At 29.7% G+C, this 15,074-nt stretch overlaps 1 protein-coding gene across 9 annotated transcripts in view; it reads right to left on the bottom strand.

Annotated features, from left to right (window-relative positions):
• LOC105202128 (transmembrane GTPase Marf) overlaps positions 1-15,074 on the bottom strand; it is a 168,303-nt gene that overhangs the window by 45,104 nt on the left and 108,125 nt on the right. For all 9 annotated transcript variants that reach the window (XM_039453664.1, XM_039453672.1, XM_039453677.1 and 6 more), the window contains 5 exons: positions 10,611-10,764; positions 10,392-10,530; positions 6,854-7,167; positions 6,477-6,772; positions 2,359-2,529 (listed from right to left, as the gene is read on the bottom strand). In XM_039453664.1, the coding sequence (XP_039309598.1) occupies positions 2,359-2,529; positions 6,477-6,772; positions 6,854-7,167; positions 10,392-10,530; positions 10,611-10,764 (1,074 nt within the window). The remainder of the gene's footprint in view (positions 1-2,358; positions 2,530-6,476; positions 6,773-6,853; positions 7,168-10,391; positions 10,531-10,610; positions 10,765-15,074) is intronic.

The following is a 15,074-nucleotide window of genomic DNA, read 5'->3' as shown; positions in this document are numbered from 1 at the left end:
AAATTACATGACGCGTATTTTCCTCTTATTTACATCAAAACAAAAAAAGGTTAGTTTAACTGGCTCACTACGCAATCGCAACTGGACCTGATGTCTTTAACTGCAATAGTACTACTAAAGTGAGAAAAACATACCTAAGCCGCATGGCATCTTTCTCGCACAGCTTGGCCATCGCCACCACCTTAAGGGTGCTTTCCAACAAGAGTACCACAGTGTGACACAGTGTCACATCGAGAGACACAGTGTAACACAGTTGTATAGTCTAATTGGAACAGATAAGTTACCAAACACGGTCACTAGAGTGCGTAAAAAACTGACTTAGTAAAAAACACAGATTCGAATTGAATCAGAAATCTATCCGTAGAAAATCCAGACCCGTTAAAGAAGAAATTTTACATTATCCAACATAGGAATAACTTCTTTACAAAAGAATAAACTTGCAAATTAATCCGATGAAATACGTATGAATAATGAATAATCAACGAATGCATTGTTTCTTAGGCTTATATAATTCTTTAAATAAAAAAAAATGATTGATTTCTGCCGCCAATCTGATAATAGTCCAGTCAACACTATTTGCTCGATTTCTGCTGGAATTGAATGCCAACAGTTTCTGTCCTATTTCTGACAGCAGTTTGCTGACATCGCAGATATTGCAAAGTCTGTGTGAAATCTGTTGCTTTTCTAGCAACAGAAATTAATAGCAGATTTTCCAAACAATATATTTGTTCACGCTTACGGGGTATATATTCAATGGTATTTGATAAAGTAGTGGCTGAAGACGTGTTACATATTGCAACTGGAACTGATGTTTTTACCTACAACAGTACTGCTAAAATGACATAAATATGCTTAAAACGCAGCACAGCGTGCTCTCTCGCACAGCTTGGCCATCCCCACCACATGATTTCTTAAGAATGATTCTCTCCAGTATGTATATATCTCATATATGTCAAATACTGCTGATCCACGAAGAACTTAACCCAAATAGTCTTCACCCATTTCTTATAGCTTTCTTATAAAATGCTGCATATGTATATTTATGCTTCTGCCTTCATAAATATCTACTTGAGTTTCCTGTAATTCTTTTTTTCTCCATCTTTGCTCTCAGTCTTCTCATCAATATTGCGTTATGACTGTGCATAGTTACGTTACTTCTATGTTATTTTTCTGTCACTTCTCCCTTTTTATATATTAAGCAATTATTCTTTTTTTCTATTCTTCCAGGAAATCTGTCCACGTATCTTTTTTATACTTTTCTTTATCTTCACTTTTACCTGGATGCAATATATTCATCTTCAATTTTTTCTTATCTACTCCTGCTGCCTTTTTCTTCTGTAATTTTCTTAATTGTTCCTTATTTATTAAGTCTTCTTCTTCATCTTCCTTCAACTTTTTTTTTCGTTCTTACTCTCTTATCCTGTTTACTTTTTAATAGTTACAAGAAGTGTTCTCTCCAATGTTCCGTTCCTTCGTACATTTATTCCTATTCTTCCTATATTTCCAAACTTGCATTTTTATCTTGATATTTTTTACTTCTTCCATAATCTTCTGTATTTAACTTCTTTCCTAATACATAGATCTCTCGATTCCTTTCGCAAGGCCATCTTTCTTTCCTTCCTTTTTTCCTTCTCTTATACTCATTCCTTATTAGTCTTTTTTTCCTTTTGCATCTTACCATTCCTTTTCCCCTGTCCTCTTTCTCCACACTCTTATTATTTTCTTAACTTTTCTGAATTATTTTCTTCATGTTCTTCCATAATTCCATCATACTATCCTCCGTTCACCTCTAATCCTTCTACGTTCTTCCCAAATTAGTATTTTTTTCACCTTCCTTTCCTCTTTCATCTTTATGCTTCTAGTCTCTATTTTTGACTTCTATCGACTAATGATCTAGTTTTATTCTAGTTTTATTCTACCATTTATCACTTTTTTCTCCAATCTATCTCACGTCAATTTTTTAATAACATAGTCGATTACTAATTCTCCTCCATCCCCTCTCTAAACGTAAGTCAACTCTCTGCATTTATATTCTTTTTTATTTTCATTTGTTACCTCTTATCTTGTATCCTCCATTAAATTTAATAATTTCCTTTTACCTTTTCTTTCTATTTATTTCTCGATAATAAAAATATGTACGAGGGTTATTCAAAAAGTAAGGTCCAAAAACGAATATGGAAACTATATAGAATCGGATCTTACTTTCCGAATAACCCTCGTAGTTGAAAAAAGAACGATAATTTTAAAACTTCAAAAAATTTGACATCTAAATGACTTCTTCCATGTGTGCATGTATGCCTGCGTATATGTGGATGAGGAAAGAATTTTAAAATTAATTCTAAATAATGTCATACGTACAAAGCCGGCAACAATAAGACCACCCATTGTACCCTGCGATGTTACAGATGCAACTGCTATACGAGTAGCCAAAGTAGACCAGTCATCAGATCTTGTTGGAAAATTTGTTGTACTTGAAACAAACTTGAGAGAATCCATGCTATCTGCAGGTGATGTTAAACATGGTGGAATCTGTAGAAAATGTAATTATTTTTATATTTCTTTCACAAATAAAATATGACATAAAACTATTTATCAACTGTAATACTATTATATATTATATATAATTGTAATACTGCCTCTTACTATATCATATTTACGGAAAGAAAACTCCTCGGACATGCATATGGAACACAGTAGGAAGAGCGTTGCTGTATGTACTGTACGTATGTTTAAGCTTACAAGGAAAGTGCATAAAGTGATGATTGCAAATAGGTTTAAATTATATATCGTTAGAAAGGTCTTGCCGAGTAGAGTTTAGTTGTGGAACATTTTGCTTAAATAGCGCTTCTAGAGGGCGCTGTGCGTAATTGAAATTAAAGTTATATGGCATGTTATAAATTCCGAAAATGTTTAAATATCTTGAAAATGATCAATTATAGCAAAAAAAATATGTAAGAAACAAAGTAAAACTTAAAAAATTTGCCTAATGATAACAAAAGTTGACTTTAGGTGGTCTTTGAAATCAAAAAATACTGCAAAAGTGATGAGCCGTGGGAATCCGCCTCCGCGTACAAGGGTGAACACACATACACATACTAATTGTTGACGATACTTGTTAAATTAGAGGATTCATAATTCAAAAAGTTTTCATAAAAAAAATGTAACCAGTGTTTCAACAACGTTTCGATATTAGTCAAATAATGTGGAAAAAAATAGCGAGATTCATTAAAGAAGTTCAATTCGATCCTTATATGAATTTGGAAACTTCACCTAAAGTCAACTTTTGTTATTATTAAGCAAACTTTTTAAACTTTACTTTGTTTTTTACATATTTATCGCTATAATTCATTATTTCCAAGATATTTTAACGTTTTCGAACTTTTATAAGACACTATATAATTTTAACTTTTATTGCGCATAGCGTCTTCTAGAGACGCTATTCAAGTAAAATATTACATAGCTAAACTCTACTTGGCAAGACCTTTCTAAAGATATACAATTCGTACCCATTCACGATTATAACTTCCCTTATTAGAAAATTAAGTAATATAATCTCTATATTTCAATGTGATATTAATTCGGAATTGTAATATACTTTAATTAAACACTTCCCTTAAAAATATTAAATCAAAACGACAATATTATTTTGTGAATTAATAACTTGCGCGAAACGGACAAGTTTTTGTTTGATCCAAAAAGTTTTCTCTCAATGTATTTTCTTATTATAAATTCTTGATCAAATTTAAATTAATTTTTTCTTTATAAATGTGTTGAAGGTAAAAATTAAAAAAAGTTAATTATTACAAATTTTCAATTTTATATGTATATTTTGGTTTTAAGATAAAATATTAGGTGTATGCAAAAATTTTCATCTTTTCTTCAGTAATATAATTATTTTTAATTGAAATATTTTTTCGCTGTTTTGTATTTTTGTAAAATATGTATTGAACTTTCTAAAACGCAATTTAATGATAAACATAACGTTAAAAATAACAAGTACATTGAGAGACTTTATAGTGCATTTGATATAAAAATTTGATATTCGATATTGTATTCGACATGAATTTCAACAAGAAATATTACTAAAGTATGTGAATTTATTTGCTCTGTTCTTGTACAAATATTGACTTTGTTGCTTTAAAGACCATGATTTCAATGTGAATAATTGTCTGCGCTCTAAAAAGCTTGAGGATGATAATATTTGAAAACGTTGTTGAATGAAAACTCGTTCTAACAAAGAGATGCTACAAATTGTAAAACACGGAATCAGATAAGTCTTAGTTTATTCGAAAGAGGGGATCGAGGGGAAAAAAAGTGACAGAGCGTTTGAGTACATGGGCTTTCGTTTCAGAGAAATTTAAATGTAAAGTTTGGCATTTGCCGAGCGTTAAGTACTATTGCGCGGTAGGTTAAAGCGTGAAGCGCGGTGGCTGAGGAGACTAAGGCGCGCGCCTTCTATTTTGTTCGGGGGCCGCGTGAAGAGAAGTGTTTGAAACATCGAAGTATCAATTTGTTTTTTTTTTCAATAATAGCTACATTTATCAATCGTAATTAATTTTTATCATTCTTAGCAAGATATTAATAGTTATATTTTATTATTTGTTATATGTAACAAATTGTAATAATCAGAAAATTCGCATATTTATTCAAATTTATTTATTTATTTTTATTCATTATACAGTTCTGACATTGCTGTACATTGATATTATTGTTGGCAGAGAAAAAATAAAATTGAATACGCAATATGATGTAATCAGAATTCAATCGTTAATACATTATTTATTATCTGCGTCGAAATATTTAGTAATGTGAATCAATTATGTTTTCCTGTAAACTTACATAATATTAAATGTTCTTGTAAAACGCGTTGTTCTTTTATACAATGTTCATGACGTACAGTTAATTTGTGTTTCCAATGCTTTTACGTAAATTTTCACCCACAACATTGTACAGCAATATCAGAATTGTATAATGAATATAAATAAATAAATAAACTTGAATAAATATGCAAACTTTTTGATTATTACATTTTGCTACATATAACGAATAATATATAATAATTAATATCTTGCTAAGAATAATAAAAATTAATTACAATTGATAAATGTAGCTATTATTGAAAAAAAATTGGCACTTTGAGGTTTCAAACACCTCTCTTCACGCAACCGCCGAGAACAAAATAAAAGACGCGCGACATAGTCTCTTCAGTCACCACGCTTCACGCTTTAACCTACCGCGCAATACTTAACGCATCGTGCGGTGAATGCCAAACTTCATATGCAAATTTCTCTGAAACAAAGGATGCCCATGCACTCAAATATTCTGATACTTTTTATACCCTCAATCCTCCCTTTCAAATAAACTAAGGCATCTGATTCCGTGTTTCACAATTCGTAGCATCTCCTTGTAAATAGAACTTGTAGAACAGTTAAAAAATGACAGCAACAGTTGCAAAGCAACTGCATAAAAAAATGAGAAAAATTTAAACGCTCATAAAATAGATGCTGCATAAATTGTTGCAGAACAGCATTATCTCTCCAATTGAGTACATGAATGTCATTGCTTTCCTGGCAGCGCAAAAGATTTTTTTGTAAAAAATTGTCATTACTGATGAGTAAATTATATACGACAATTTTAAACGCAGACATTTGTGGGTAAACCTTGGACAGCTTTCTACATTAGTGACAAAACCAAATATTCACATCAAGATCTTTTTGTGTATTTGATGGAATGCAAAAAATATAATTTATTATGAGCTCTTTTAGCCGGGTAAAACGATTCATGCTGAATGCTACAATTGTCAAATAATTTAGCCGACAAAATTGAGGAGGAACGACCATTTACTGGGCAAGGCAGTCAGAAAATAATTTTTCTGTACACCACGCTAAATCACTCAACAAATTATTATTAACTTAAGCTGAGAAATTCTTCCGCATGTGTATTCTCGTGATTTGATGCCTTCGGATAATCATTTATTTTTATCCATGCAGCACTCCTTAATAGGATAGTGCTTTGGAGATGTGGCAGAAATTCAAAACTGGCTCGATAAATTCATTGCTCTTAAATCGATATCTTTCTTTCACAAAGAAATTCGATAATTGTCCGAACGATAGCAGAAAATTATAGAAAATAAGGAAAAATATTTTTCAGAGTTATTTATAATCATTGTATTATATGACAAACATAATAATTTAAAAAAAAGATTAAAACTTTTGCATACATTTAACAAATTTATTCTTATGTCTGTTTTTAAGATATATTTTTGTACATAATTAAACTTCAAAATTATAATTCTGCTAAACATGAAAATCTATTTCAAATTAATTGAACAATATTTTGATTATTTTACTATTTATTTGTTTTTCTGAAGTTCAGTTTACACTTTTACTTTATATTTTATAAAAGTTTATAAGTATTTCTGTATTGTTATAAAGAAAAAATTGATTCAAAATTTAAACATCCGCAGTACATCTTACCTCTTGCGGATAATTAGCAATTGCTAATCTTTGACTTTGTTTTCCTGCAAATCTGTTAATTATTGCTGTAAAACCCCATGAAAAACGAAATTCCAAGTTTTCTTGAAAATCTGCGCATAAATTATCGCAATTTAATCGATAAAGTATCTCGAATGGCTCGCGTCGTGGTAAAATGTTAAGTGACATTTGTCTTTTGTTTTCAGGTAACAAGCTTGACATTCTTTCAGTCATTTCTCGTTGCGAATTTTCTATATTCAATGCCAAAGCGGTGCTGAGTCTAGCTCGTAAGTTTGACCCTGACATAAAATATAAAACATTTTTTATATTCTTCAGATAACATCCTCATAATAAATCGTAAATTATGTTTCTAAAATTACCTAAACCATTTTCTACATGTGTATGAATTTCCCGTTTATATACATTCAGAACAAGTGGTTCTGGATGAAATGGAACACTAAATTCGTCTATTAAAACAGCTAGCCGCCGAATTTCTTCATTTAAAGCCTTAGAAACCTTTTGCTCTACATCTTCTACCATGTGATGAATTTTATCTTTCATTTCCTGAGTTAATAGCATCAACTGTTGCTCTGTAAAATTTAGTTTATCATGAACCTCTTTTTTTATATTTAATTGTTCACTTCGCATCTTTTGTGTTCGTTCTAATATCTCATCCAAAGCTTGACGAATTTCCCTGCATAAAAAAAATAGATCAGTTTATATTTTTATACTCATACTGCAAAAGACTTTGCAGCATTGGAGTAATGCAATGAATACTGTAATCTAATATTTTAGAAACATTGTTAAAATATAGATATATCATATAATTTTAATAATGTTGCAATACTATTTTAAACACATGTGAAAATAGACTGCTAATTTATGTGATTTTAACACTAGAAAAATCGGATTTGACGATTCCCCTGGAAAGACTGTAAGGGTCAATTTGGTTCTAAGTACATTTCTTTCGTAAATGATAAATAGAAAAAAAATTAAACACACACACACACACACACACACATTCCTTTATGTTTAATGAGTTTTCATCAGTCTTGTATCCTTGCAATTAATTTTATTATTGTTTTTTTTTGTTATTGTTTCATATTAAACAGATAAAATCATAGAAAATCAAAAAAATTTTTTTTTAATTTTAAAAAAATTTGTGCAAATTTAGAATTTTATAACTAACACTTTTTCTCATTACTCTTTTTTTCGTAAACCCTTTAGTTTCGATATTAAAAAAACATTTTATTAAAAATGAGTTTTTCCACGAAAAATTCGATATTATTGCTAAAAATTACTGTATCAATTTTTTTCAAAAAGCATTTTAAAGCTCAGGAAGTCTATTTTAAAATACTTTTCCATTTTTGTCCAATAATGTTTTATTAAACTGTAGCGCTTCAAAATAAAACAAAAATGTTGCAAAAAATATGAATTTTTAATTATATTATAAATAATTTAAAAACAAAATATCGTAGAAACAAAATTCAACACAGATTTAAAGCCCTATCTTTGCTCTTTAAAATGCGTAGTTGAAGACTTCTCTACGATTTTTTTTCACTAAGATATTTAATTTTTCGTGAAATATGAGAAAATTGCAAACTTTTGGCCGACACTGTATGTATAAAATTGTTTTTCAAGCAAACAAATAAATAAATACACAACAAATAGATAAATACAAGTCAAGATATCCATTTATTTATTTAAATTCATAAAACTTGTAAATAGAATTGTGAAATATATTCAAATATAATATCAAATATAAGAGAGCCAAATTGGCGTTAACAGTCCTTCTAGGTCAAAATAGATAATTAAATAAAAATTCAATTAGGGGAGACCGGGGCAAATCGTTAGACGGGGTAATTCGATAATTGGAAATATCTTTTTATGGGTACATATTAAAAATTTACTTTAAACACTGTAAACACGTTCTAATGTAACAATGTTGCTAACACAGTTTTGTTAATAACGGCGTCATATTAATGTCATAGTAGTGAAAAATGTGTTTTGCGACAGTCGAAGTAATTTTTGATAGTCAGCATTTCTTCGAAATTTAAATAAGATAATAAGGTTTTTTTTGAAAACTTTGAATGTATCGTGTTCAGTTAAATGTATTTGAACCATTTCGTGTTTACTTTTTGCTGTGTGATGTCTATTTTTGTTGATCATACGCAATAATGCGCACAGTTGATGTTGGGGCGATTCGTTAATACTGATTACAGCGCCTAACCTAAGTTCGGTAACCCTAATCCTTTAGCTGTGTTACAAACGTCTGAGCTACGCAGAGTTAAGCATTGAGGTAAAGTTCTTCACTGATTTAGTTCAAACTTAATAATATTGTGTATTTCAGTACATAGAACATGAATATGAATATAAAATCGACGCTCTTAAGCAAGTAAAAAGTTATAAAGCGTTAAAGATTGATACTTGTGAGGTTAGGAAATCTATCACACCGATGACATAAAAAGACTTGCAAACGTGTATGTTTGCATTTGTTTTTTGTATACCTATATCTTTTTTTAAATAAAAGAAAGTCTTAACAACAGCTTTTTTTTACAGTTTTTCAACTTGAAACACAAATTTCGAGATATTCTCGGACTAGTTACGAATTACCCCGGGCTTGGAGCTATTCGTAATTTTTGGCGTTGGTCGACATTTTTATATGTACTTCAAAGCAAGTAGACTTCCATGTTCTATCTATACCGGCATTGTGAAGAGGAAGATTCAACCTTTCAAACCGTCCCATGTTTCTTTTTTTTTAATGAATATAGGACTCAAGAGACACAAAAGAAAAAAAGGTCTAACGAATAGCCCCGGTCTCTCCTATATGTAATTAAAATTTTTTTTACCAAAAATAAAAACATAAAAAATAATAAAAAGCTACAAAAGGATATTATGTAGAAACAAAATTGAAAAAAATTACAGTAGTTTAAATTTTACGACGAACCAAATTGGCTACCTTCTAGTGTTAAAGTACTTTTCAAAGCTATAGTGCAAAACAACACAGTTTAACATAACATTAGAACATATTTATTTAAATTAGGGACAATCTATGAACATGTAGACAAATACAAACAATTAAGAAAACAATTATATGAATTTGCAATTACGTTAAGAAGATATTAAAATTGTTAAAATAAATATTTTATTATATATTATATACGTTATTTATGATGTGTATTAGAGTAGCAATATGTTACTACTAGGATAAGTCAATATATAAGTCGCAAAACTAGACAATAATAATCCAAGTAACTTCCTGACATTTATTTCACTTTTCGACATATTCACTCTGTACATTCAGATATTTATCCCATTGTTTTACAAGTCCTTGAAAGCCGGCGGCAAAGAAGTCTTTTGGTTGCTGCTACAGCTAACGTGTAACCTCTTGGATTACCAAGCCTAAATAAATAAAAAGATTTTTCATCTGTTTGAACTCCTAAAAAAGTATTGGGGTAACCGTCATTTTGAAACTGATGATGCCGTAATCCAAGAGGTAACACGTTGACTGCGACAGCAACCGAAAGACTTCTTTGTCGCCGGTTTTCAAAAACTTGTAAAGAGATGGGATAAGTGTCTAAATGTACAGTGTAAATATCGAAAAGTGAAATAAATGTCAGGAAGTTACTTTGATTATTATTGCCTCTATCTAGTTTTGCGACTTATATATTGATTTACTCTAACAATAGCGTACAACATTTCAGTAATGTTGCAGTAACTTTGTAATTCTACAATATTATCGCAATGTTGCTGCAAAATTTCTGAAATGTTATATTTCATTTTGTATTTATATAAATAACTATATTTCTAACTATATTTCTTTTAGGAAATATTTCTTCCTTTTTTCATTCCTTCCCTTTCATATTTCAATTAAAAATAACTGAAAAAAAATTATGTAGGAGTATTGTATTTTCTTACGTTGCGATATGTTTACCACGCTGAGAGTGTTGTTCGAATTTAGTCTTTACTGCTGATTTCGAGATGCATTCTTCAAATTTTCTTTCAAAATCTTGAAATTCAAAATATCGGTTTTGAAAACCTTCTGCTAATGCACCATCTTAAATAAATTTATTTATATTAAAAACAATTTTAAAACTTAAGAAATTATAGATTAATAGCAAGATTGAAACACTTTACTGTGAGCAGGTTGACCACGTTGTTCTTGCATACGAGCTTGAAGAGTTTCTTTTGCAGAAATAAAAAAAACACGTTCTTCGGCATCTTTCGGACTGTAAACTTTCAATTCTCTTGATAAAAAGTCGATAGCGCGTTCTTGATGTTGTGCTCTTACCTACAAATAAAAAAATATGTAAAGTAAAATTTATATTACAATACAAATCAATTCAGTCATGATGTTAAGCATATTAAATTTTGCTGATATATTAACATAAACAACAAACATAAAACAAAAAAATATTTTTTTAAATTAATAATATGCCATCTTATAATAATAAATACAGAGAACGAGCTCGCTTAGAAACGTAATTAAACTAAGATTAACGATTATCAATGAGTAAATTAACAAAAATTATTTTAAATATTATGTTTCTTTTATTCAATACATTAAACGACATGTCAAATTCTAAATCAAACGACATGTCAAATTCTAAATCAAACGTTTCAATTATACAGAGTCTTTTTCTGCAATAGTTTACATTTTACATTAGAATTTTCATTTCAATATTGATGAATCATAATTTTAACAAAAATCGTTAGCGCAAACATATCAAATCAAATTACAGTTTTATTAAGTACAAACACTATGTACCTTGTTTTAAAAACTAAAAACCGCAAAAATCACATTAATTGTAAAATTGTGATATACATAGAAATTATACAGTTCAATTGACATAAACAAAATTTTCTTTCCTTGAGTTATTAATGTGATACAAAATTTCGATATGGCCAAAATTAAAATTCCGTCATATATCTTTAATTTATTAGCAAGAATCGGTTAAGTCTAATTATTAAAAGAGAACCGTAATTGATATCAATAATATTATCAGGTTAGGTTAGGTTGGTCAGATTGGTAAAAATTGTTTTCATTTGCCGAAAAATAGAACTATTGAATGTATAACTATGTCAAGAAAAGCTGTTGCTGACCTATCTGTTTTTGACGAAATCTAATAAAGAACTTTTTGAATTTTTGAATTCTTTATTAGATTTTGCAAGAACAGATAGGCTAGCAATAGTTTTTCTTAATATAATTGTACATTCAATAGCTCTATTTTTATTGTTCGACAAATAAAAGTATTTACCAATTTGACAATATTATTGATATCAATCACGGCTCTCTTTTAATAATAGGATTCAACTCATTCTCGTTTTTGAACAAAGAATAGATAACAAAATTTTAATTTTGACCAAAGTTTGCCACAATGTCAACTCAAGAAAAAATTTTTTGAAATAATAAACATTATCGAGCAGTTCTTAGTGCTCAATAATTTTTTTCTAAGTAAATTTAAAAATTTTTTTTCTAGGTAAACATTTACAAGATTTCCCCAAATTGCGCACAATTTTGCCGGACTTAAAACACAGCTTTAAAGAAAAATCAGAACGTTATATAACGAAATTCAAATGCTAGTTAATTTAATTATTTATTTAATGCTTGTACGTATCTCTATTAATTCCCCTAATCCCAAAAAACTGTAAAAAAATTATCTCGAAAAATATTACCTTGATCAGAGTAATAAAAATTTTTATTTATGTTAATTGAACTGTATAATTTCTATGTACGATCACAAACGAAAAGGTTGCAGCCCTTTTATTCGATGAGTTTCAAAACTTAGCCTTGCTCATAGAGTAGATAAAAAATTAAGTGTCTTAATGCCAATGTGAGAAAATTTTTCTAAGTTTACTATGTATTTACATTGAAAATTAAATGGGCTAATATTGCCCTAATAAATTTGCCAATATTGCGTTACTGTGTTATTAAACCTATATTTTTTAAAAAAGATGAATTATGTAAATTATATAGATAAATTGCTATATCTAGTTATACATATAATTATATATAATTTGACATCGAAAAATGTATATATATACAGGGTGTCCCATTTAAAATGATCCAACCAAGTATCTAAACTAAACCCAGTAGACAAAAATGTTTCAGACAAAAATTGTACGATTTCAAGGGGGACATAAAAGGATGTTATTAATTTGACCTTGAATAGTTGCTTGAAGGTCACGTGAAGGTCACGTGAAGGTCACTTTCACAACTTAGAAAGTATTTAACAAAAATAAACTTTCTTGTAGTGTTTTGAAAAAGTCTCGAAATAAACTAGAAGAATATGCAATAAAAGATACAATAATAGAGTATCGGTAGTTCCCTACTTAAAGGATATCGGTACTTCTCTAACATTCTATATTTTTTATTGCATTTTCTTGTAGTCAATTTCGAGAGCTTTCTAAAATACTATAAATAAATTTATTTTCGTTAAAAACTTTCTGAGTTATGACGCTTGAAGTTACAGTACACCGTAACTTTCAAGCCTCACAACTCGGAAAGTACTCAACAAAAATAAACTTTCTTGTAGTGTTTTGGAAAGGTCTCAAAATAAACTACAAGAGTATGTAATAAAAAGTAACCAGTCCCATTAAAAAAATTGACGGTGTCCTTCATGGGACTTTCAAACAACTATTCCACGTCAAATGACACCATCTTATAACCCCCTTGAAACCATGCAACTTTTGTCTGAAACATTTTTACTGAAAATGCTTCATTGAAGAATTATCGAGATGCGTTTTTTAAAATGGGACACCCTCTCTCTCTCTCTCTCTCTCTCTCTCTCTCTCTCTATACATATATATATACACGCACGCACGCACGCACACAAACTTTTTTTCTACTAAATTGAGGAAAAGCACATTAAAAGTCTGTTTTTAGGCTTTTTTTACTATTTTTCTGAAATGGATAAAATAATTGGAATCTACACTACTAAAAAGGGGCGGGGGAGGAACACTTTCCCGACACCCAAAATTAGGCTATTTTAAAATGGTTGTAACTCGGCAAAAAATCATCGTAGATAAAAAATTAAAAAACCATTTTGAAGCTTAAAGTTTCAACTTTAACGCTGTATCAACAGAATTTCAAAGTTTTTTTAATTTTCGTATCTTATGCAGTAAAGGAGCACACCTTGTTTTGTGCATTAAAATTTCGTATCTTTGACACTTTGCAGCTCAACAAACAAATTTTTTTTTAACAATTCAAGTAAAACATTATAAACTACAACATTTTGCCTACAAAATGCTTTTTTTTTAATTTCTCTACGATTTTTTTTTTTAATCGAGTTACACAACTTTGAAGTTAAACCTGCATTTTTTACAAATGATGTCTGTATTCCGTGAAAAATCATCGTAGACAAAAAATTAAAAAAGCATTTTAAAGCTCGAAGTTTCAGCTTTAACATGCTATGATTTTCAAAAATTTTCTTAATTTCTCAGTGCTATACCCCAAAAAAGATACACTGTTTTTTCCTTAAAATTACGTATTTTTGACAGCCTGTAATTTAATAAAAAAATTTTTTCTTGACAAATGCAATACAAGTATCATAAAGTATGACATTTTCTCTACAAAATGCTTTTTTTTAAATTTTTATACGATTTTTTTTTGACCGAGTTACAAAACTTCGAAGAAACACTTTTTACAGTACATTTTTCTGTTAAATGACGTCTACCGTCGACATTAGCATTACGCAATGTGTACCACGTAGAGGTTGTCGGTTAGATTTTTGCACAATGTGTGTGCATGTGTGTGTTTAATATTGTGTTTGCTCCTCTCTGATTAATTACCGCTTGTAAGCGTTCGCCTATTATGTATCTTACAATCCAATCCTGCGGAATGTCATGCTAAGTTTGTCTCCAAATTTTTTTCAATTCTTTTAAATTTTTTTATGTCGTTACTCGATAACAAAAACAAGAACAAAGACTGGCTTCTCTCAAACGGTTGCGAATTGTTTGTTCGCATACATGGCGCAAATGAATGTCATCGCAAATACTTTTTACAGTAATTATTCGTCTTTGGAATGCATAACGAACATGATCGTGTCTAATTGTCGTCATTCGAGAACGACCACTGCCCTCGCGTCTCGTGTAATGTCCCGTATTGTAACTAAGCTCTACTCGCTACGACACGGATGCACTAATACCTTGCACCATACAAGGCATACTAAAACCTTTCTGCACAAGCGCGATTATGCGTCCAACTTTTATTGCCGATAAATATCTACGCGTTATGTGGCAAACTTAGTATGACATTCCACAGGATTGGATTGTAAGATGCATAATAGGCGAAAACGCTTACAAGCGGTAATTAGTCAGAAAAAAAGCAAACACAATATTAAACACGCACGCACGCGCGCGCGCGCACACACACGCTAGGGATGTTCGATTCTCTTATAAAAATCGATTCTTAAATCGATTTTGCATCGAATCATAAAAATCGATTCTGCAAAAAAATTGGAATCAAAGAATCGATCTTGCTAAAATCGATTTAAAAATTCGATCTAAAAATTTATATATATATATTTAAAACGTATATTAATATTTAATTAATTATTAACGTTTTATCAATTTTAAATTAACTATTATTAGTTCTAAGAT

This window comes from Solenopsis invicta, chromosome 1 (assembly GCF_016802725.1).
Source record: "Solenopsis invicta isolate M01_SB chromosome 1, UNIL_Sinv_3.0, whole genome shotgun sequence".
NCBI classification, from domain to species: domain Eukaryota; kingdom Metazoa; phylum Arthropoda; class Insecta; order Hymenoptera; family Formicidae; genus Solenopsis; species Solenopsis invicta.
The sequence above is the reverse complement of the archived record's forward strand: the minus strand, read 5'-3'. Positions and strand labels throughout refer to the sequence as shown.